The following is a 23,598-nucleotide window of genomic DNA, read 5'->3' as shown; positions in this document are numbered from 1 at the left end:
CAACGCTTCTAAAACCTACACAATCTCCCACCTACAAAGAAATACTAGACCACAATGTAGTATACAAATTTCCTTGCCAACAAGACTGTGACATCACCCACACAGGTTCTACCATTAGATCTTCATGGGCAAGACTACAGGAACACTTCCGTGACTGCAACATACCAATTCTGGAACATCTAAGCAATAAGAAATGTAATAACCAAAAGAAAAACAGAAATAGTACTCCACGCTCTTGAACAGAAGATTACCCTGCAAATCGACAAAGACGTAATAATGGACATACAGTAAAACAAAACAATACTTAGAATATCAGAAACATTAGCCATAAAATGTGACAAAAACTCAAATGTTCACTGTCCCTATATAATCTTTGAGAGTTGGAAGCCCCAAAACATAAAAATTAGGTCATGACTCTGACCAATAAAAAACAACACAGATACACCCAAGACAAAAACACCAAGCCGACATGACATAGCCTCCCTTTTCCTGCAAGTTCCAAAGATGAAATTCTGAATATTATTATTTAAGCCTCCATGGAGTCAGACTCATCATGGGAGGTCCTTCTTAGGAAACACAAAGACTATCATATCAAACCACTGGAAAAGTTTTATACCTCCACATTTGAGCATTTCTGGTTAAATACCACCTATTCCCATTGCCTTTCCACATTTCAGATTGCTGTTTTCTATGAGTGTTGATTGGAGTCCTGATTGAATTCCACTTAAGTATTTTCTACTACTCTTCTGTCATTACTTTTGTATATATTTCTCTCTGTCTTACTAGGGTACCTGATGACTCATCCTAAAAACTTTCGAGCGGATTTCTTTTTCATCAGGACTGCCTCTATCTTCTTGAGTTCATCACAAAGTTTGGAGTTTTTCTATCCATGCAAACTGATTCCATTTACAGTACCTCCTTAGCTAAATCAATTTATGGGTTTTTTTTTTCCCCCCAGATGTTTCCTATTTTCAAGTACATCAGAACCTAATGACAACACTAAAGAGGCATCAAGATCAGCTAACAAATCTATTCCACCAAGTGAGCTTGGAGGGAGTCTAGGTAGTGTGGTGTGTAAGGGAAAACTGTGGAGAACATAATCTGCAGAGAGGTCATGTGAATTTTCAATGTGTGTATTGCCTAGCAATGAATCCATTAATACACATTCCATTACTCTCACAATTTCCATTTGGCTTCATCAACCTGAAGTGGATCAAGATTTACTTCAGAAACTCAACTTTCAGCTACTCATCTTTCTTTTTTTAAATCACAAATTCTTCATTCAGTATAGTGCAACTCAAAATGGGTCAATGCAAGCTCCACCTCATACAATTTTTATGATTGTCAATGAACTAAAAGAAGCAGTATGAATAATCAGTAATGCATGATGTTAATTTAATTCTGAACAGCTGTGCAATACTTAAAAACCTTAAACAATAATACTGGACATATTCATTCAACTATACATATTCTTTGAAAGCACACAAATTTGTACTTTTCTTATTTAAGTTACTACTGAATTGTAATATGACCTGAATTTATAAGATTGCATAAGTAGACAAAAAAAATTTATAGCAAAGGAATGCTTTACTTGTTTTGCACATGAATTAACAAGTGAATAAATTAATTAAAAAAAAAGTATTTTTTGTTTGTTTAAAAAACAAAACAGTACACACTGTTTTGTAAATTTAAAATTTATTTTCTAGTTTTGTACATTTATACCGGAGCTGGAGTGGGTACACTGAGAAGTGGGGAGTCTGTTTCCATGTTTTGCTGTGTAGAGATGGGCTGGTGGTTCTTTAATACATCATGTAGTATCTGCTGCAATTTCTGAATCATCTCACTGTGCTGCTTAAAACAAGTTACAAATTATGATTAAAGACTTCCAAGTATACATGGAAAAGTTGCATATAAAATCATTCTAATTTATTAAATATCTCAACATAAAACACAGATGATATAAAACATGGTAAGATTTCGCTTGCATGTATAACTGAAACTTGATTTATATTCCTTCTATTTTACTAAGATACTTTTTACAAATAGCAGAAAAATTACAAACCAGTTTATGGGAACTAAAAAAAAGCTTAGCAGTCAATTCAGATATGCTGAGTATATGTGAATAATGACAAAGCTGAGAAGCAGGTATGAAAGTATATAATGCATCTGTAACAAAATATCCTAGACGTAATGAAAAGTGTTAATGATAGGGTGGTGTGAGTATATAGGAGGCTGGAGCATTGCTAAGACATGGCAACTTGAATACACTATATGAGCATTTTTTTTTTTAAATTTCCAATTACTCCTTATCTCATCAAGACAATGTGTAAATAGTCCACACACACATTCTGTGGTAGTTTGGGGTCAAAAAGGTAGTTATTTGACTTAATAGTTAAGCATACTCAAGGCAACAAAAACTGTCTTTTTAGTAATCAGACTGCATGCCATGCACCGAATTCCCACAAGAAGATTGCTAGTTAAAAGATTACTAGCAGTAAAGATGTTTCCTATCTGAATCTTCTAACACAAAAATCTGTGGTTAATCTCTCCATGGCCTAATCTTCCTATACCTAAAGAAACAGAATTGTTTAATACAACTGTTCCACCTGATTCAGAATGGGATGTCAATGTAAGCAATTAACCTCTGACTAGATTGAAAATGGGACCACCACAAATTTACACAAAGAAAATTAAATCAACTGGTGAGAGAATTTGATCCACCAAAGCATTCTGTATAGAATGCTTTGGATTCTACCAAAGACTATTTTCTTGGTATATTCATCATTATTTCTAGATATGTACATCCTCAAGGGGCATATAGGATACCATGACAGTAGTAAAAATTAAAAATTTCATTATTGCCAGATACCAATCAGCAAATTACAAAATCTATTTTGTCAGAACTTCAATATTATCAAATTTAACATTTTGTTCTTCTAAAGTACTATTAACTGAAGCAATCCACTTAGATCAAGATCTTTCCTCGGATTCTTCTATCATCCTCACATTAAAAGCAGTTTTAAAACTGTACCCTGCTGCTCTGTTTAAGTGACCATACACCTTAGACCAGCTTTGCTCGTACATTCTTGAATGTAGAAAATGTTAAGTTCACATTACATTTTTAATGTAATGTGAACTTAACATTACATTAAATTCTGGGTATGTCTCATTGAGAATGTATTCACGGAATCCACGAATCATTTCTCTTTCATTTAGTTGCAGTCTGATTGACAAATTTCTAATTTCAGCCTCTCCGAATGTTAGCTGAGCATCAATATCTTCAGGCCAATGTTTTTGGTCAAGCATGCGAGCCCAAAGTGCTTGCTCAACATCTTCACTATCAAGCAACCTTTTTTCAATTGACTCTTTCAATTTGGTATAAAATGTTTTTGGGTCAATAGGAGGATTATTTTTTGGAGCTTGTTCGTGAAGTAAAACTCCACGAAAGTGCAGATCACATACAGCAGCTGCAGTACATCTATAATAGGGTCCAAAATTCTGTCTTCTTTCTTCAAAAACTTGTACAAGTGCAGTTATTTTTTGGTTTGCCTTGTAAAAGTTTATGTCACTGTCTTGCAGGTCCAAACTTAATTCAGACAATTCTTGGAGAGCGTCGCACATCAATCCTATATCCAATAAAAAGTCCATAGGTGTTATTTTTCTTCTTAAGCCATCATAAGTACATTTATTAATTTTATCTCTCCTAAGATCGTGCATCACATCTACAAAATGATGCACTAGAGATTCAAAATTATTCCACATGGCCAAAACTGAACAGAAACTAGATGACACCCACCGAGTACTTAAAATTCTTCCAATTTTCAGCAGCTCAACCTCTAGTGATTCTGCATATAAATGCAACTCTCTACTGTTTTTTGGTAAAGCATGGTATAGGACATAAAGTTTATCAATAATTCTAGTCTGTGTTTAGCATAATGCCAAACTATAATAGAAGGAAATTTTTCTGACAGCAATTTTTTCACTCCACTTTTACACCTTAACATTACAGCAGTGCCATCACATGCCAGAGAAACTAAATATTTTTTTAAAATAATCTTCTGTCACCCCATAATAGTTAAGACATTGGAGTAAGGAATCAAATACACTTTTGGCCATTACATTTTCAAGTTCGATCAAGTCCAAAAATAAATTTATCGGTGAATTAATTCCAACATCTTCGATACAGCATCCACTATGAGAGTGGTTTTATTGCTTATTGTGTTGATTCATCAATTATCAATGAAATTATATTTTTGGATTGAATGATTTCTTTAAACCCATTTTTTCTCATTTCTTCACTTACTATTCACAATATTAATACATGCATTTGTTGAATGACGAATACGACCCATTTCAATTCCATTCAGTTCTTGCAGATCAATTTCAGTTTCTTTTTCACAAGATAATGATTTTAAAAAAACCTTTTCAAGGGTATTTTTTTCAGCTTCAGAAACAATTTTTAATGCTGCTTTGTATGCAGCAGATTCTCTGTGATCTAACTTTTTTTTTTTTGAAGTGAGCTCATCTGAGGCTTCCTATCTTTGTTAGAATATGTAATCTCGTTGTTGGCCATTCTTTGAAATTTTCATTCCCATCTTTGTTTGAATTCCAAGAGTTCTAACTTTTCTGCAAAGGCATACAACCCAGTTTCTTTTTGCAAATATACATCCATTCATTTTTCAAGCAAAAATCATTTTTTTGATCTAATGTCCAGCAATTTGGCCAGTCATTTTCAGTTTGGCCTTGCTCCTCAAGATTAGCTTGAGATGATTTGAAAACATCAACTGGCACCATTATTTCCATATTTTTTGATGTCGTGTCTGTTATTATTCTGGGCTTTTTATTAATAGGACTGGTGTGGTTGAGAAGTAATTGGAAATCTTTTTCATTTTCAAACTTAGGGTCAGACTTTCACACTAAAAAAAAAGGATATGAAAATAATGATGCTAAATTTACATCAATTCAATGAAGATATTTTTTAGACAAATAAGTGTTTTACTGAAAATCTTTTGCATGTTGTCAATCACACATCCATACAGCCACGAATGTAGATGCTAATGGCATGCACATGCAAACATTATTTCAAAAATTACTTTTGAAAAAATGCTAGCAACTTTTTTATTGAAAAAACTGTAAAAAAAAACACTGCTTAAATCAATTTCTCGAAATAATGATGCTTAAAAGTACATTCCTCAAATTAAAGAATTGAAAATTGAATTATTATTATTATTAAGTTCACCTTTTTTAATTAATATTGAAAAGGTTGATGAAGAATTACAAATGGAAGTAATTGAACTCCAGTGCAATACTGAACTAAAATATAAATATAACAAAGTTGGCAAATTTTTATAAATACCTCAATAGTAAATATCCCAAATATAAAATTTATTGTGCAAAAATGTTGTCAATCTTTGGAAGCACCTATGAACGCGAGCAATTATTTTCAATTATGAAACTTAATAAGTCAAAGTTCCGATTATGGATAAAAGATTATAGATTAAATGCAATACTTCATATTGCAACACAAAACGAAAAGCAGATATTGACATGTTAGTACAGAGAAAAAGATGTCAGGTTTCAGGATCAAAATCAAATTAAAAAAGGACTCATAGATAAAAATCTTTATGTTTGTAAGTCAAAATGATGTATTTAAATACTTTTCTTATAGTATGAATAAAATGTAATTGAACTTATATTTTCTAAACTTGTTATATTTTTTAAATTTAAAAATAAAAATGGTTACAAATTTAAATTTTTTGTTGCCAGGCATGGCAACAAAGGCCCTTTTGTTGCCATGCCTGGCAACAAAAGGGCCTTTGTTAGAGCCTTTCTTTTTTTAGTTTATGATTTGGTTCACAGAATAATATTGAATACGGCCCACATCAGATATATATATATATCTAATTGACTGGCCCTTTGCTGCGTTTGAGTTTGAGACCCCTGCCCTACACAATATGGAATATTTAGTTTTATGTTGTCTTTCTCATCTCTAAAAAACACACGTACTAACCACAGTAATGACTTTTTAAATCGTAAATATTTCATCCCAAGTATCTTGGGACATTAGTACAGTAGTTCAAACACTACTAGGAATAACATATAGTTAGGGCGCATGATTACAATGGAATCTCAATGTGTGTGCAGTAACGTGTTATAGAAGTAAATTAAATATAACTGAAAAAAAAAAAAAAAAAAAAAAAAAAATATATATATATATATATATATATATATAAAGATTATTTTACACAATTTTGTATAACAATTTCCCATACTTTAGGAATAGTAAGAATGTCGTTGTGGTTTAAATTTGGTCTGTGTAGTAAGGCTTCAGCACCCCGTGTGGTGACCAGAGTTAAAGGATAGTCCCAATGTAGTCCATGTATGTCGTAAAAGGAGAATAAAATGGGTACCCAGTACCTAGGGGTATAGCTGGGTTCCTTCTTGTAAGGTTGGGCGCAGGGCTAACAACCCTGTCCTGTAAAAACTGAACTTGTTAAGAAAGTCAAAAGGAAAATTAGCCGGACAGACTTCACGGAACAACCTGGACAACAGAAAAAGGATTATGAAAATTGAATAATTTAGACAATGACATGATAAAAGGATAATCATTTTTATCGTGCCATTGTCATTATTTGTATAATTTGTCATAAGTTCATTTGTGGGTTGATGGAAAGATAGAATAGACATGCAGTGACATGAGATACTCTTGGAAATGACAACCATACATAGAGAGAAAGAGTAACCAGTCTCCTTGCCATAATGTAGCTTCAACAGTGCTGCTTCTCACATACCAATACTTGGACTCTCTCTTATGTACGATCTGACAGAGTATGTGGGAGCAGCAGGATTATGTGCCAACTGACAGGAAGCCTCTTGATTTATTATTGACAGGGCCATGCACTGTCTGGTGGGCAACCTGTGGCACCACCATTTTAACTAATGTACTCTCAAAAGGTGAGGTTCAGATCTAAGTATGAATAACTTAAATATTTTATGTGTTCTATAGGTTCTCCAGTCAGGATGCAGTTTATGTTTTTCAACGTGTCTGCCTATTTTCATAGTGTTTTTATTGCTACACCAGTTATTCTTTTGAAAAAATTAGCATTTCCAGTTGTGATATCAGGTTTCACGTCACTTTCCTTCAGTGGCACACCCAGAGGTGCTGCCCAGAGAAGCAGCACCTGTGGGTGTGCCAACGGGGTGTGGGGGTCCTGGCCCCTAAAGAAAAAGGAAAAAAAAACACTAGAAAATTTTCCAAAAATATTTTCCTAATTAATTTGTTGGGGTGCTTAAGGGTCAAAGCTGTATAACTGAGAGGAGACCTCCACATAGCCTTTAAAGGAATGCGGAGAACCGACCAGGGCTTCTGACCTAATGTCCAATCCTCACCTTCTCGTGGTGCACCCTGTTGGGTATCTACTTTGATACTGAACGAACGAGGATGGGCTGGCAATTTGGGATTTAGCCGACCAAATTGTATTCTTATTGGTTAAACCAAAATAAAAAATGATGGTACAACATGACAAAATTTCATGCCGGCTGGGGCGTCGCCCGGTTAAACAAGGCCCCCGTTGTTTTCGCCAGGGAACCAGGGCGAACAGCGAAAAGTCAGCTACTGGAACAAATCTGAAAACAAACCCCAACTCAACATCACCAGAGTTAAAGATCGGTATTATCAACGTAAGAAGCCTGAATGGCAAAGAAATGGAGCTAGCTGAGGAATTAGATAAGTACCAGATCTACATAATAGGGGTGACTGAAACAAAAAAGACCAAAACTGGTGAGATCTTTCTGAGCAATAAATACAAAATGTTATATTCAGGCAATAACAATCAAGGAAAAGAAGGAGTAGCCATAGTATTCAACACAAAATACGAGGCTAATTTTCTTGAATGGCAGTCAGTCTCGAGTAGAGTAATGTGGGCAAATATGAGAATGGGGAACTGGACAATGAGACTTATTTGTGCCTATGGTCCCACAGAAGGTTCTACTAAGGTAGAAGTGGAGGAATTTTTTGAGGCTTTAGAAAAAGCAATTGACACAATGAAAAAGGAAAAGTTGGTCCTTGTTGGGGATCTAAATAGTAGAGTAGGAAATGATTGTGAGACATACAAAAATATTTTGGGAAAATTTGGAGAAAAGAGCAAAGCTAATAATAATGGCAAATATCTGTTGGATTTCTGCTCAGGACATGGACTGGTTATTACTAACACCATGTTCCAACATAAAAATGTGCACAAATTCACATGGAGAGAAGAGGCTAGGAATAAGAAAAGTCTCATTGACTATGTTATTGTTGATAGTGATGTTTTCTCCCTGGTGCAGGACACCAGAGTGTACAGAGGATTTGAAATTGGAAGTGATCACTATTTAGTCTTGAGCAGGATAAAATTGAATTTCATATTGAAAAGAATAACATGTAAGAAAGTATTAAAGCGAATAAAAGTTGAGCAGCTCTCAGATGTAAACTGTAGACTAAAATACAGAAATATTATTGAAAAGAAAATGAAAGGGTTTGAGAACAGGAATCAAACCTTGGAGATTCAGTGGCAAACTCTGAAGGAAACATTGATTGATTCTGCCAGAGAGGCATGTGGTGAGGTTGTGTGCAAAGATAAAAAAATCAGAACTCCCTGGTGGACACAGGAAGTTAAAGAGGCAGTGAAGGAAAAGAAGAAAGCATATCAAAAGTTCCTGGCAAATAAGTCAGCTTTTACTCTTACAGAATACAGAGACAAATGTAAGAAATCTAAACAGTGTGTAAAACTAGCTAAACAAAAGTCATGGGAGGACTTTGGCAAGAATATAGAAAATAAATATCAAGAAGGTGGCAAAATATTCTGGAGGTTGTTGAAGAAGCTTAGGAATGGAGGAAAGAGTGCTGTAAAAGGAATTAGAGATGATAAAGGTGAAATGAAAACAGGAGAAAAAGATATCCTTGAAGTATGGAGTAATTACTTTGAAAAACTGCTAAATGAAACAAGCAGTGATGACAGCACAGTGATAAAAAACACTGACCAGGCATGCAGTCAGGAATACATATCCATACTTGAAGTAGAAAAAGCCATCAAAGGCTTGAAATGTGGAAAGGCAGCAGGAGTAGATGATATTCGACCAGAAATGCTGAAGTATGGTGGTATAAGAGTATTACAGTGGCTGCACTGCATAGTTCAGAAAGACTGGACAGAGGGACGAATTTCCGATGATTGGAGTAGAGCTCTCATAGTACCCATATATAAAAAGGGAAATAAAACTGAATGTGAGAATTACAGAGGTATTTCCCTACTGAGTGTTCCTGGCAAGATCTATGCAAGTATACTTGAGAAACGGTTGAGAAGAATTGTGGAAGAAAAGCTTGGTGAAGAACAAGCTGGATTCAGGCCAAATAGAGGCTGTCAGGATCAGATCTTCACTTTACGACAAATAGTCGAGAAAGCATGGGAATATAACAAAGATCTGTATTTAAGTTTTGTCGATTTGGAAAAGGCATATGACAAGGTGCCAAGAGAGAAGCTATTCAATACACTGCAGTTATATGGTGTCAATGGGGCATTATATCAAGCAATACTTAGTCTTTATTTGAGTTGTGAGTCAGCAGTTAGAATTGAAGGAAGTACAGGAAGATGGTTTAATGTTAAATCTGGTGTGAGACAAGGATGTACATTATCCCCTCTGTTATTCATTATCTATATGGATCACATTATGAAGGAATGTGGTATTAAACCTGATATCAAAATTGGAGATGTTAATGTCAGCTCTTTGCTTTATGCGGATGATGTTATACTTCTAAATAAATCCGCTACAAGTCTGCAAGATTCTCTGACTAAATTGAATAGCTGTTGTAATAGATATGGTATGAAGGTCAGCAATAAAAAGACAAAGACAATGAAAATAGGCAGAATCATTGAAAATCTCAACTGTGTTGTGAATGGAGAACCTGTGGAACAAGTAAAACATTTCAGCTACTTAGGCACAATTTTTACTGAAGATGGTAAACTTAATATAGAAATAGACAACAGAATCAGCAAAGCTGGTATCGTGGGAAGTCAATTGAATAAATTCATATGGAATAAGAAAGAAATTAGTCGGAACACTAAATTAGCTGTACACAAGACTGTGTTCAAACCAATTTTAACTTATGGATCTGAGTGCTGGGTCAGAAGTAAAACACTTGACCAAAGACTAGAGACTGCAGATATGAGAGTCCTGAGAAAGATTAGAGGCGTGAACAGATGGCATCAATGGCAATATCATATTAAAAATGAGGATATTAGGAAAGAACTTGACATTGTCAGCATCCAGGAATGCGTTAGCAGAGCTAATCTCAGATGGTATGGTCACTTAAATAGAATGGGAGAGGAAAGATTAGCAAAACAAGTGTTCTCTGCCAGGTTGGCAGGAAAACGACCCAGAGGAAGACCAAGATATAGGTGGATTGATACGGTACAAAGTGCCTTAGACGATAGAAATATAAGATCTGATAATGTTGGAGTCTTGACAAGTAACAGACTGATTTGGAGGAAAATTGTAGATAGGAAGTTAGTAATGATGTAATTTTTTCATGTAGTACTGTCATATCCTGTACACCCCTTGAGGGTACATGGCAGGAATTTGATGATGATGATGATGATGATGATAAAATTTGTTATTTATGTTGTGTCGTGTCTTCTATTTCTATACTACTTATGAATTAGTGATCATTGCAGATGCTCAGTCATAGGTCGCATGCGATGCATAGTGTATTTTCAAATCGGGGCCCCTCCCAAGATTAAACCCTGAGTGTGCTACTGCTTTCCTTCATAATGTGATTCATACAGATGACAAATAACAATAGAGATAATGTTAATGTGATTCATACAGATGACAAATAACAATAGAGATAATGTGCATCCTTGTCTCGCACCTGATTTAACATCAAACCATTTTCCTGTACTCCAATCCTCTTAATTCCTTCAATAATAATAATACTAAAGTACATTTATGTTTCTATTAATGGCATCTTAGAGGAACTTTACTGAAAGTCAAATAACATGGATATGATTATGAAGTTTTTAATGAGCTGAATATAACATATATTATGGAACTATAATATTCTGAACACTTTCTAATTTGACGAAATAAGATACTTTAACATTAAGAGATAAGTTTAGGAATGAAAAATTTAAAAGAATGGATCACATTTTATAATATGCACATGCACACACAAGTGGTATAAAAAGGAGGACAATGAGATCATATGGTACTTTATAGAGCAGTAATATACTTCTTTTTTTTCAATAACAGCATACAATAATTCATTCATTAAAGTTTAAATAAAATAACTGAATATTAATCACATAACCTACCTGGGCACAAGGCTGAAGAGCTTTAACAACACCATCCAGTCGGCTAGGCGGCAACTTGGGATATACAAATAATAATAATTTCACTAAGTGAAGAACAACATTTTCTCTACTCAGTCCAGTAAGAAAAAATTCATCAAATATCACTGTACAAAAATCTTCAGCACTAAATTCATCAATCATGGTAATTAACAAAGCTACTAATGTGTGAAGAAATGGATCCTCAAATGCTCGATCACTTTCACAGTTGGCCAGTGTTCCAAGAACTCGCATAAGTGCCTGCCGATCCTTTTGACGAGCTACATAGAACAAATGTGAGGTATGTAAATAAATAAATAAATATACACACATTTACATAAATGTACTCATGTCTCCCACAGATTATGAATCTGTGTATACTCTTTCAAACCTGAATAATGTTTAAGTATAGAATAATAATAAAAAAAAATCTCCAAATAGTTTATGAAAGATATTTGATAATGTGAAACTTGATTCATTTTGAATATTTTTAATTAAGATTTTACATACAAGTAAGAATTTAAAAAAAAAAAGACAATGTGGAAGGGAGATAAAATATCAGTTATTAACTATCAAATTAGGCAATTAAGTTTGCTCATAAAACTACTAAGTTTCAAAGTTATTTGTGTGATGATATAGAGCCATCTCTGCCCCTATCACACAAATAAAATTCCTATACAAGAGTCCATATATCACTTTCTATTAGTATGTTAACCAGATTTGTTTATTAATCATTGTATTCTACTTTGCATGAATCACAATAGTAAACTTAAGTGAGAGTTTTCATATATTTCACTGCCAAACCTAACTAGCTCAATGGATAACATTCAAACCCACACTCTAACAAAGAGAGAGTGCGGGCTTGAATCCCTGGATGTTTCTGAATGTCATTACGTGGTAGATTATTTTCATCACATGAATGGAAAGGCTTGTGTTCACAGTACATGTTATTTATTTTCAACAGTATTGATGACAACACAGAATGATAAGAAAATAATATTTATTAACTCATTTGCTGATATTATATCCAGCATCTTCAGCACACAAAAACAGAGTCTCATGGTATGTGAAACAATAACAATTTGGTATGACAGTGGGACTAGTTTAAAAAAAAATTGTAATGGACAACACAAGGAACTAAAGTCCTAATTAGGCACCACCTATGTCAGAAAAAGAGAGAAAACATAATATTAATTAGATCTTAAAATGACTGTTTCCAGATTTTTGGTAAATTCATACAGTCAAACTTGTTGAGGTTTGGAGTAGGTTTAAAAGCTTCAGCTTATTCCAAAAACAGTCTCTCTGACTTACTATGGACAGACAGGAAGAACTGTTGACATCCACCTTGGTGAACATAAAAAAATACATTTGGCACTATTTCTATGGCAAGTTGGGTCTAGCAGACCATGCCTTGGATACCACTTCACACGGGATCAATTGGAAGAATACAAAAGTGCTACACAGAAGCTTTAAATCATATTCCAAACCTCAATGAGTATGGATGTATAAATTTACCAAAAATCTGGGAAACAGTCATTTTAAGTTTATTCTCGTAGACAGGCTTATATGTTGGTTATGCATTATTAAAACACTTAAGGAATAGAACAACGTAGTTAAGGATATAAATTAAATTAAAATTTAATTTAAATTTTTTAAAATTAATTTTAAATTAAAATTAAAATCTAAAGGAACTTACAAAAAAGTTATGTGCACGTAGGCACTACAACACAGAAACTGGGAATGTTCCCATTCCCAGTTTCTGTGTTGGATATAATACCAGCGAAATATCAGCAAATAAGTTAATAAGTATAATTTTCTTATCATTCTGTGTTGTCATCAATACTGTTGAAAATAAATAACATTTTCATCATATGGAATGATACCACAACTCTCCAAAAGGAGACATATGTACATGGGTGGTCTGAAAAGTTCTCGGCCTCAACCATAGATGGCAACACCATCGGCACAATTTTTTTTTACTAAGTTGGTACATCTGTCATAAGCATCCATATGAAATTGCAAGTCATTCTATCAAGTAGTTCTTTTTATACAGCTGTCGGAAGCCAAAGTATTGTCTGTGTTCCTCGAAGTGGATAAAATTTTATAACCGCACAATAATAGTATCGTACAGTTATAAAATTCTTTGTAAAAGAAGGTTTAATGCTAAAAGAAATTCATTCAAAGTTCATAAAAGTTTAGGATACTCTTCTTTGTTTTTGACAATTAAGAAATGGGTTGTCGGGTTTAAACATGAACGTACCAGCCTTCAAGATAATCCACGTGAAGGACGTCCAAAAAGTGTAACACCAGAAATCATTGATCAAGTGCATGATATGGTATTGGATGACAGGTGAGTCAAAGTGCATGAAATTGCTGAGATGATAGGCATCTCAAAAGAACGTGTAGGATATATTTTGCATGAAGAATTGCAAATGAAAAAGCTTTGCGCAAGATGGGTGCTGCGCTTGCTCATAGCAGATCAAAAATGCACTCGCATGAAATTCTCTGAACAGTGCTTGGAGCGTTTTAACAAGAATAAAACTGATTTTGTGCATCAATTTATTACTATGGATGAGACTTTGATTCACCATTACACACCAGAATGAAAACAACGGGCAGACACCAATTGTTCAGCGTGAAAGAAGACAGTCAGTTCCATCAGCAGGAAAGATCATGCCATTGGTGTTTTGGGATGCTAAAAGCATTTTGTTTATTAATTATCTTGAAATGGGTAAAACAATAAACTAGGGAATATTATTCCAATCTTTTAACCAGACTAGATGAAAAAATTCGTGAGAAAAGACCCAGTTTGCAGAAGAAAAAAACGTCTTTCATTAGTAATTAGAAGAAACACACGTATAAACCACAGTGAAAATTATTTAATTGTAAATATTTCATCCTAAGTATCTTAGGACATCATCAGTACAGTATTTAAACAAAATTAGGAATAACATACAGTTAGGGTGCATGATTACAATAGAATCTCATGAAAACATGCATAACGTGCTAAAGTAGTACAAAAAAAAAACCTCAGTCTCCTCAATCAAAAATTCTACTGAGTTTCACACAAAAATTAAAGACATTCAACTATCAAAAACTGACTTGTTAATCAGCTTTGACATTGCCTCCCTCTTCATAAACATTCCCCATAAAGAAACAATAGAATTACTAACTCAAAAATTTCCGTCTGATATAGTTGAATTGTTCAAGTTTGTTATTGCATCAGGTTACTTCACCTGGAAAGGTCAAATTTACAAGCAAGAGGAAGGAACAGCAATGGGATCTCCTTTATCACCAAACCTAGCAAATTTGTTTCTAGAACACCTTGAGGAAAAAATATTCACTTTTGAACCCAAATCAAAAATTTGGCTAAGATATGTCGATGACGTATTTGCAGTCTGGAATCATCCCGAACCTGAATTACAACTGTTTCTAGATAAAATTAACCTTCTTCATCATCGCATCAACTTTACGTTAGAAAAAGAATCTCCATAGGGTATCTCTTTTTTGGATTTACACATCAAAAGAAAAGCAGACAGTTCCATCGCCACTTCTGTCTTTCGCAAGCCTACATTCTCAGGTCGCTACATTCACAATTCTTCTGCACATCATCCATCTCAGAAATCTGGCATTATTTAAATCACTAGTTTCCAGAGCACACAAATTCTGCTCCTCTGAAGAATCTTTAAACCAGGAATTAGAAGTTATCAAAAATACAGTCATCCTAAATGGATATAATCCCAAAACAACTCAAAAAAATCATCAGTCACTTCTGCATACATCAAACCAGACAGGAAGAAGTGCATAGGATTCCCATACCTTACATTAAAGGCATCTATGAACGTCTATCTAAAATTATGAAGAAATACAATTTTGCCACTATTTACTACTTATTACCTTCTCCTAAGGACAAATTCTCACCCTTGATGTTACCTGGTGTTTATGAGATTCCATGCACATGCAAATTATCTTACTTTGGACAGACAGGTAGGTCTGTTCAGAAACGCATCTCGGAACATCAAGACCACATTCGTCTTCTTAAACCGCAGAAATCTGGCCTCTCTCAACACGGAATTGAAAATCCAAACCATAGGATCCATTGGGAAAAGGCTAAACTTTTACATAGATCTTTATTTAAACATGAACGTTTATACAAAGAAAGTTCTGAAGCCCTACTACACAGACCAAACCTAAACCGCAACGACGTTCTTACTATTCCTGAAGTATGGGAAATTATCATACAAAATTGTGTTAAATAATTAACGTTTTTTTTTGTATTACTTTAGCACGTTATGCATGTCTTCATGAGATTCTATTGTAATCATGCGCCCTAACTGTATGTTATTCCTAATTTTGTTTAAATACTGTACTGATGATGTCCTAAGATACTTAGGATGAAATATTTACAATTAAATAATTTTCACTGTGGTTTATACGTGTTTCTTCTAATTATGAACGCACCACAGGTTTCGTTATTTAAAAAAGTCTTTCATTAGGACAATGCACCTGCCCACCAAGGTGTTTTGGCAATGGGAAAATTAAGGGATCTGTTGATTGCATTTTGCAAAATGGAATCGACTGAAAAACTTGATATATGAAACAGCTGCTGAAGAGATAGGTTTTATGGAAGGGAAAAGAATTAAAAAGCCATGGATTACAAATGAAATGATAAGAAAAATGGAAGAAAGAAGAAGATGGAAAAATATAAACACTGAAGAGGGAAGAAGAAAATACAAAGTATTAAATAATGAACTGAGAAGAGAAACTGATAAAGCAAGAGAGGAATGGTTTAAAACAGAATGCAAAGAAATTGAAGAAATGGAAAAAAGAGGGTGATATGATAAAATGTTTGAAAAAGCAAAAGAAATTACAAATATTACAAAAAGCATAAGAGATCTGCCATTAGAAGATAAGCAAGGAAAACTGATTTATGATATTGAAATACAGGGTGAAAGATGGAAGGAATACATCGAAGAACTGTATGCAAAAAATGAAAGACCAATAAAAATTGAATTAGAAGAGCAAAATGAAATCTCAACAGAAGAAAGAGGTCCTGAAATACTGAAGAGAGAAGTAGAAACAGCAATTAAGGAATTAAAAAGTGGAAAGATGGAAGGAGGTGGATGGAATACCTAGTGAAATCCTAAAACAACTGGAGAACAAAGATATAACAGAAACATGAAAACTCTGCAACCTCATTTACAAAACAGGAGTATGGCCTAAAGATTTCACAGAGTATTCTTATACTAATTGAAAAGAAAAGCAATCCTGCTAAGTGTAGTGACTACAGAACTATAAGCATACTCTTGCATGCCTCCAAAGTACTGCTAAGAATATTAAATCAAAGATTGTATAATAGAGTGGAGTATTTTCTGGGGGATGATCAATTTGGATTTAGAAAAGACAAAGGAGCTAGAGATGCAATTGAAGTAATGAGGACCATATGCGAAAGGAATATAGAAGTAAATAAAATTAGTTTATATATGTTTCATCGACCTTGAAAAAGCATTTGACATGGTAAAATGGGAAAAACTGATGGAAATATTATGCCAAATAGGTTTAGATTGGAGAGACCAAAGGTTAATAGCTGAATTATATATGAACCAGACGGCTATAATAAAGACAAAAGTAGGAAAAACTAAAAAATGTGCGACTGGCAGAGGTGTAAGACAGGGATGCTGCCTGTCACCGACGCTCTTCAATATATTTGCAGAAGAAATAATAAAAGAAGCGTTTGATGAAGAGAAAAGAGGAATCAATTTGAGAAAGAACAATACAAAATATTAGATTTGCAGATGATCAAGCAATACTAGCTAATACCAAAGATGAACTACAGCACCTAATGCAAACATTTGAAAATATATGCAAGAAATATGGTATGAAAATTAATGCAAAGAAAACAAAAGTGATGAGAGTCTCCAGGAAACCAGGAAGTATCAAGGTGATGATGAATGGAGAAAGTGTAGAGCAAGTGAGACAATACAAATATCTTGGTAGTATAATACAAGAAAATGGAAAACGTGACATGGAAATAAAAGAAAGAATTAACAAACGAAAATATGCCTTTTATAGCAAAAAAATTTGTTTATTAATAAAATGAATAAAAATCTAAAGAAAAGGCTTATTAAGTGCTATATTTGGAGTATGACCTTATATGGGTCAGAAACATGGACAATTAGGAAGAAAGAAGCTAAAATATTGGAGGCATTTGAAATGTGGTTATGGAGAAGAATGGAGAAAATAAACTGGACTGAAAAAATCACCAATGAAGAAGTATTACAAAGAGTTGAAGAAGAAAGGAATTTACTAAATACCATAAGAAGAAGAAAGCATAACTGGATAGGACATGTATTAAGAGGAGACAGCCTACTGAAAAGAATGATAGAAGGGAAAATTGAAGGAAAGCAACCAAAAGGAAGAAGACGACTAATGATGCTTGATGATATAATGGGAACAACAAGATATCAGGAAATGACGGAGAAAGCAAGAGACAGAGGAAATTGGAGGAAGAGAATCTGCTGAGTTATACCACTGGACCTGTGGTATAACTCAGCAGATTACAAGAGACAGAACACTAATGATGATGATGATGATGACTATGAATTGTTTGAACATCCACCATATTCCTCAGATTTGGCTCCTTCTGACTTCTATCTCTTTCCAAAACTAAAACTCTTCCTCGATGGTCAGCATTTTTCTTTGAATTGTTAGATCTGAAATAGGCGACTTCAAATTTTACATGATGTCACCATTCCAGAATCTAACAATCAACAAAAAATATATATGCATACTTATCTTTTAGCAGTGTAACTATGCTTTTTTTTTTGTAACAACATCTTGTATGATAAACTTTGAATTATGTGAATTATACATTAATTATAAATTATATTTTATAATTAATTTATAATTAATGTATAATTCAAAGTATAATTTATAAATAAATTATACTTTGAATTATACATTAATTTAAATTAATGCATCTATATGTCTAGCATGATTGTAAGTCAGCAAAAAGGGGCAGATATGAGAGAAATCATTAGTGAAATATTATACATGAAAGAATGCGTATTATTCAGCAACATAGGGCAAAGATCGCCCTAATACTATAAAAGCAGTAAAAGCACCCATGGGCATCACATCTGAGAAGACCATGACGCATACATTCCCGGAAACAAGAAGTCCCGTATGTTGATCAGTAAAGTCACCCAGCCTGAAACCAATGGGTGAGACGATAACAGAAATTCAAACTCGGAAAGTTGGTGCTCTAGGGGAACGTATAAAACCCGCGACACGGAAGTAAATCGCCCTGTTTTTTCTTATTCCTGCATTTCTCTTCGTGTGCAAAAACGAGAGCTGAACTGCGATGAACTCTCCAAGAGTTCATCGCAGTTCAGCTCTCATTTTTGAGAGCTGACTTACGAAAAGTTCCGGCATGACACCACAGCAGATTTCAGCAAGATCAACCGTAGGCCGTCAATGAGAAGGTCATCGACATAAAACCTTAGCACAGAGATAGCACCCAGCTCAGGCGAGTACGTGTAACCCACGTGGCGATAAGATCGAGACAACCAGAGTCGTAACAAAGAAGGAAAGACGGAAGAAAACCGATAAAGAATAGATAAGTACGCTTGCTTGTTCTATCCCCTTTTGAGAATTGACTAAGAGAATGCATCTTAAAATTTGTAATCGAAGAAAGAGTGAAGAACTAAGATTTATGTAAATCACTATGCTTTTGAAATGAATTTTAAGAACTTTCAGTTAGATAGAGATTCTGTCGTAATTAATCCGAGAGAGATTATTTGTGCGCTAAAATGCCTAAATGTCCAATTGAGCTGTAATTAAGAATGTATTATATGTTGAGTTATAGAATTTGCTAACATTTTGAAGTCAATGCATAATGGTTTTAAGAGTGAGAGAGTGAAAGAATGGTAGAAGTTTAAATTAGATTTGATAACCACTTTAATTTGTATGGCATTATATAATGAGTTTAAAAAATATTTTGATTCCTTACATGTGTTTCTCATCATGATGACTGACCCTTCATAAAACATCGAACCTGTGATCGTGCATGTGTGCGGGGATACCCCAATTGAAAATAGCAGGGCATGACTGCAAATAAAATAATCCAGAGAACCCAAGGCTTCTAAGAATTCAACTAACATTATTAGTGACACCTGATATTCTATGATTACCCTAAAAGCTGAGTTTATCTCTAACCTTAAGGCCCAGGCTGGCGCAGATAAAAAATAGATTTTGCCTGAGTGACCAGGAAATTTCTGGTGGCCCTTAAAAGGTTAAATTACATAAGAAAGGGTATAGGAGAAGCGAAAAATAACATAAAGATTAATATTAATGAAGATGGCATAACAATGGCACAACCGACTTAACAAAGAGGTACATGCGATAGAATTTGATATAGCGGCTGAAGTAGGAATGGATAAAGTTAAATATATTGCCTCGATATATCAATATCAGAGATATACAACGCAACAGAATCAAGACGTGAATGCAGCTGTAGAGAGGTATTTTGCAGATCTTACTGAGAACAACATTCAGGGACTGGATAATGGTGCAGCAGCATCGCTAGAATAAACGTATTAGTCTTAAGAGAAATTATGTTCAAAAATAAAAATAATTTTGAAATTATCATCATTCCTGCCATGTACCCTCAAGGGGTGTACAGGATATGATAGTACTACATGAAAAAAATTACGTCATTACTAACTTCCTATCTACAATTTTCCTCCAAATTAGTCTGTTACTTGTCAAAACTCCAACATTATCTGATCTTATATTTCTATCGTCTAAGGCACTTTGTACCGTATCAATCCACCTATATCTTGGTCTTCCTCTGGGTCGTTTTGCTGCCAACCTGGCAGAGAACAATTGTTTTGCTAATCTTTCCTCGCCCATTCTGTTTAAGTGACCATACCACCTGAGATTAGCTCTGCTAATGCATTCCTGGATGTGGACAATGTCAAGTTCTTTCCTAATATCCTGGTTTTAAATATGATATTGCCATTGATGCCATCTGTTCACGCCTATAATCTTTCTCAGGACTCTCATATCTGCGGTCTCTAGTCTTTGGTCAAGTGTTTTACTTCTGACCCAGCTCTCAGATCCATAAGTTAAAACTGGTTTGAACACGGTCTTGTATACAGCTAATTTAGTATTTATTCCATATGAATTTATTCAATTGACTTCCCATCATACCAGCTTTGCTGATTCTGTTGTCTATTTCTATATTTAATTTACCATTTTCACTAAAAATCGTGCCTAAGTAGCTGAAATATTTTACTTGTTCCACAGGTTCTCCATTCACAACACAGAGGACATTTTCAATGCTACTGCCTATTTTCATTGTCTTTGTCTTTTTATTGCTGACTTTCATACCATATCTATTATAACAGTTATTCAATTTAGTCAGAGAATCTTGCAGACTTGTAACGGATTTATTTAGAAGTATAACATCATCCACATAAAGCAAAGAGCTGACATTAACATCTCCAATTTTGATAACAGGTTTAATACCACTTTCCTCATAATGTGATCCATACAGATAATGAATAACAGAGGGGATAATGTACATCCTTGTCTCACACCAGATTTAACATTAAACCATCTTCCTGTACATCCTTCAATTCTAACTACTGACTTACAACTCAAATAAAGACTAAGTATTGCTTGAAATAATGCCCCATTGACACCATATAACTGTAGCATATTGAATAGCTTCTCTCTTGGCACCTTGTCATATGCCTTTTCCAAATCGACAAAACTTAAATACAGATCTTTGTTATATTCCCATGCTTTCTCGACTATTTGTCGTAAAGTGAAGATCTGATCCTGACAGCCTCTATTTGGCCTGAATCCAGTCACTCAGATTTTCTTCCACAATTCTTCTCAACCATTTCTCAAGTATACGTGCAGAGATCTTGCCAGGAACACTCAGTAGGGAAATACCTCTGTAATTCTCACATTCAGTTTTATTTCCCTTTTTATATATGGGTACTACGAGAGCTCTACTCCAATCACCGGGAATTCGTCCCTCTGTCCAGGCTTTCTTAACTATGCAGTGGAGCCACTGTAAGACTCTTATACCACCATACTTCAGCATTTCTGGTCGAATATCATCTACTCCTGCTGCCTTTCCACATTTCAAGATGCTGATGGCTTTTTCTACTTCAAGTATGGATATGTATTTCTGACTGCACGTGTCAGAAATAAAAAAAAACACTGACCTGGTCAGTGTTTTTTTTACCACTGTGCTGTCATCACTGCTTGTTTCATTTAGCAGTTTTTCAAAGTAATTACTCCATAAGTCAAGGATATCTTTTTCTCCCATTTTCATGTCACCTTTATCATCTCTAACTCCTTTTACAGCACTCTTTCCTCCATTCCTAAGCTTTTTCAACAACCTCCAGAATATTTTGCCACCTTCTTGATATTTATTTTCTATATTCTTGCCAAAATCCTCCCATTACTTTTGTTTAGCTAGTTTCACACAGTGTTTAGCTTTCTTACATTTGTCTCTGTATTCTCTAAGAGCACAAGCTGACTTATTTGCCAGGAACTTTTGATATGCTTTCTTCTTTTCCTTTACTGCCTCTTTAACTTCCTGTTAAAGAGGCAGTAAAGTCCACTGTGGAGTTCTAATTTTTCTATCCTTGCAGACAATTTCACCACATGCCTCTCGAGCTGAATCAATCAGGGGTTTCTTCATGGCTTGCAGACCTTAGAGATTCTAGCTGAATCTCCAAGGTCTGATCGCTGTTCTCAAACTCTTTCATTTTTTCTTCAATCATCTTTGTGTATTTTAGTCTACAGTTCACATCTGAGAGCTGTTCAACTTTTATTCGCTTTAAAATTTTTTACATGTTATTCTTTTCAATATGAAATTCAATTTTATCCTGCTCAAGACTAAATAATGATCAATTCCAATTACAAATCTTCTATACACTCTGGTGTCCTGCACCAGGGAGAAAACATCACTATCAACAATAACATAGTCAATGAGTCTTTTCTTATTCCATGCCTCTTCTCTCCATGTGAATTTGTGCACATTTTTATGTTGGAACATGGTGTTAGTAATAACCAGTCCATGCCATGAGCAGAAATCCAACAAATATTTGCCATTATTATTAGCTTCGCTTTTTTTTTCCAAATTTTCCCAAAATATTTTTGTATGTCTCACAATCATTTCCTACGCTGCTATTTAGATTCCCCACAAGGACCAACTTTTCCTTTTTCATTGTGTCAGTTGCTTTTTCTAAAGCCTCAAAAAATTCCTCCACTATCTACCTTAGTAGAACCTTCTGTGAGACCATAGGCACAAATAAGTCTCATTGTCCAGTTCCCCATTCTCATATTTGCCCACATTACTCTACTTGAGACTGACTTCCATTCAAGAAGATTAGCCTCGTATTTTGTGTTGAATACTATGGCTACTCCTTCTTTTCCTTGATTGTCATTTCCTGAATATAACATTTTGTATTTATTGCTCAGAAAGATCTCATCAGTTTTTGTCTTTTTAGTTTCAGTCACCCCTATTATGTCGATCTGGTACTTATCTAATTGGTCAGCTAGCTCCATTTCTTTGCCATTCTGGCTTCTTACGTTGATAGTACCGATCTTTAACTCTGGTGATGTTGAGTTGGGGTGTGTTTTCAGATTTGTTTAACCGGGCGATGCCCCAGCTGGCATGAAATTTTTTGTCATGTTGTACCATCATTTTTTATTTTGGTTCAACCAATAAGAATACAATTTGGTCAGCTAAATCTCAAATTCATGACTTATTTTTCACGGTATTTACAACACTACAAACACTTATCAACAAAGATGTTTTATTAACGCTAATATTTCGCTGATTTTCAACTCAGCATCATCAGGGCACAAAACACATGTAAACGCGACAGTGAGTGAGTGAAACAATATAATTGCACAAGACAAAAGATCTAAAGTCCTATTTTTGGGGCCCTCTAACAGGGGAAAAAAAAAAAAAAAAAAAAAAAAAACAGCAGTTATCCAGGAGTTTTTCTTAGGATAACCGTCTCCCAAATTTTTTGGCAAATTAATGCAACCATATATGTTAAGGTTGGGAGAATTCTTCAAATCCATTGCTGACTCAAAAAATAATCTTTCAGATCTATAATGACTCCTAAATAGCACATTCGTTTTCCTCCATCTAATCCTGTGTGAAGGAGTGTCCAAAGCATGGTCTGCCAGTCCCGACTTGCCA

The 23,598-nt window shown here is 34.4% G+C and overlaps 1 protein-coding gene across 2 annotated transcripts in view; it reads right to left on the bottom strand.

The window, feature by feature from the left end:
* Positions 1-1,711: 1,711 nt before the first annotated feature.
* The window catches only part of NELF-B (negative elongation factor B), a 146,166-nt gene continuing 124,279 nt past the window's right edge, over positions 1,712-23,598 (bottom strand). Inside the window, exons 9-10 of one of the 2 annotated variants that reach the window (XM_090396498.1) lie at positions 11,346-11,641; positions 1,712-1,851 (exon numbers count right to left, since the gene is read on the bottom strand). In XM_090396498.1, coding sequence (XP_090252624.1) covers positions 1,717-1,851; positions 11,346-11,641 — 431 coding nt within the window. In that variant the 3' untranslated portion in view covers positions 1,712-1,716. The remainder of the gene's footprint in view (positions 1,852-11,345; positions 11,642-23,598) is intronic. The other variant, XM_090396499.1, reaches the window with a different exon arrangement.

The sequence above is a fragment of the Typopeltis vanoorti genome, chromosome 8 (assembly GCF_054136105.1).
Source record: "Typopeltis vanoorti isolate ZY-2024b chromosome 8, IOZ_Tvanoo_1.0, whole genome shotgun sequence".
Taxonomy (NCBI): Eukaryota; Metazoa; Arthropoda; class Arachnida; order Uropygi; family Thelyphonidae; genus Typopeltis; species Typopeltis vanoorti.
The sequence above is the reverse complement of the archived record's forward strand: the minus strand, read 5'-3'. Positions and strand labels throughout refer to the sequence as shown.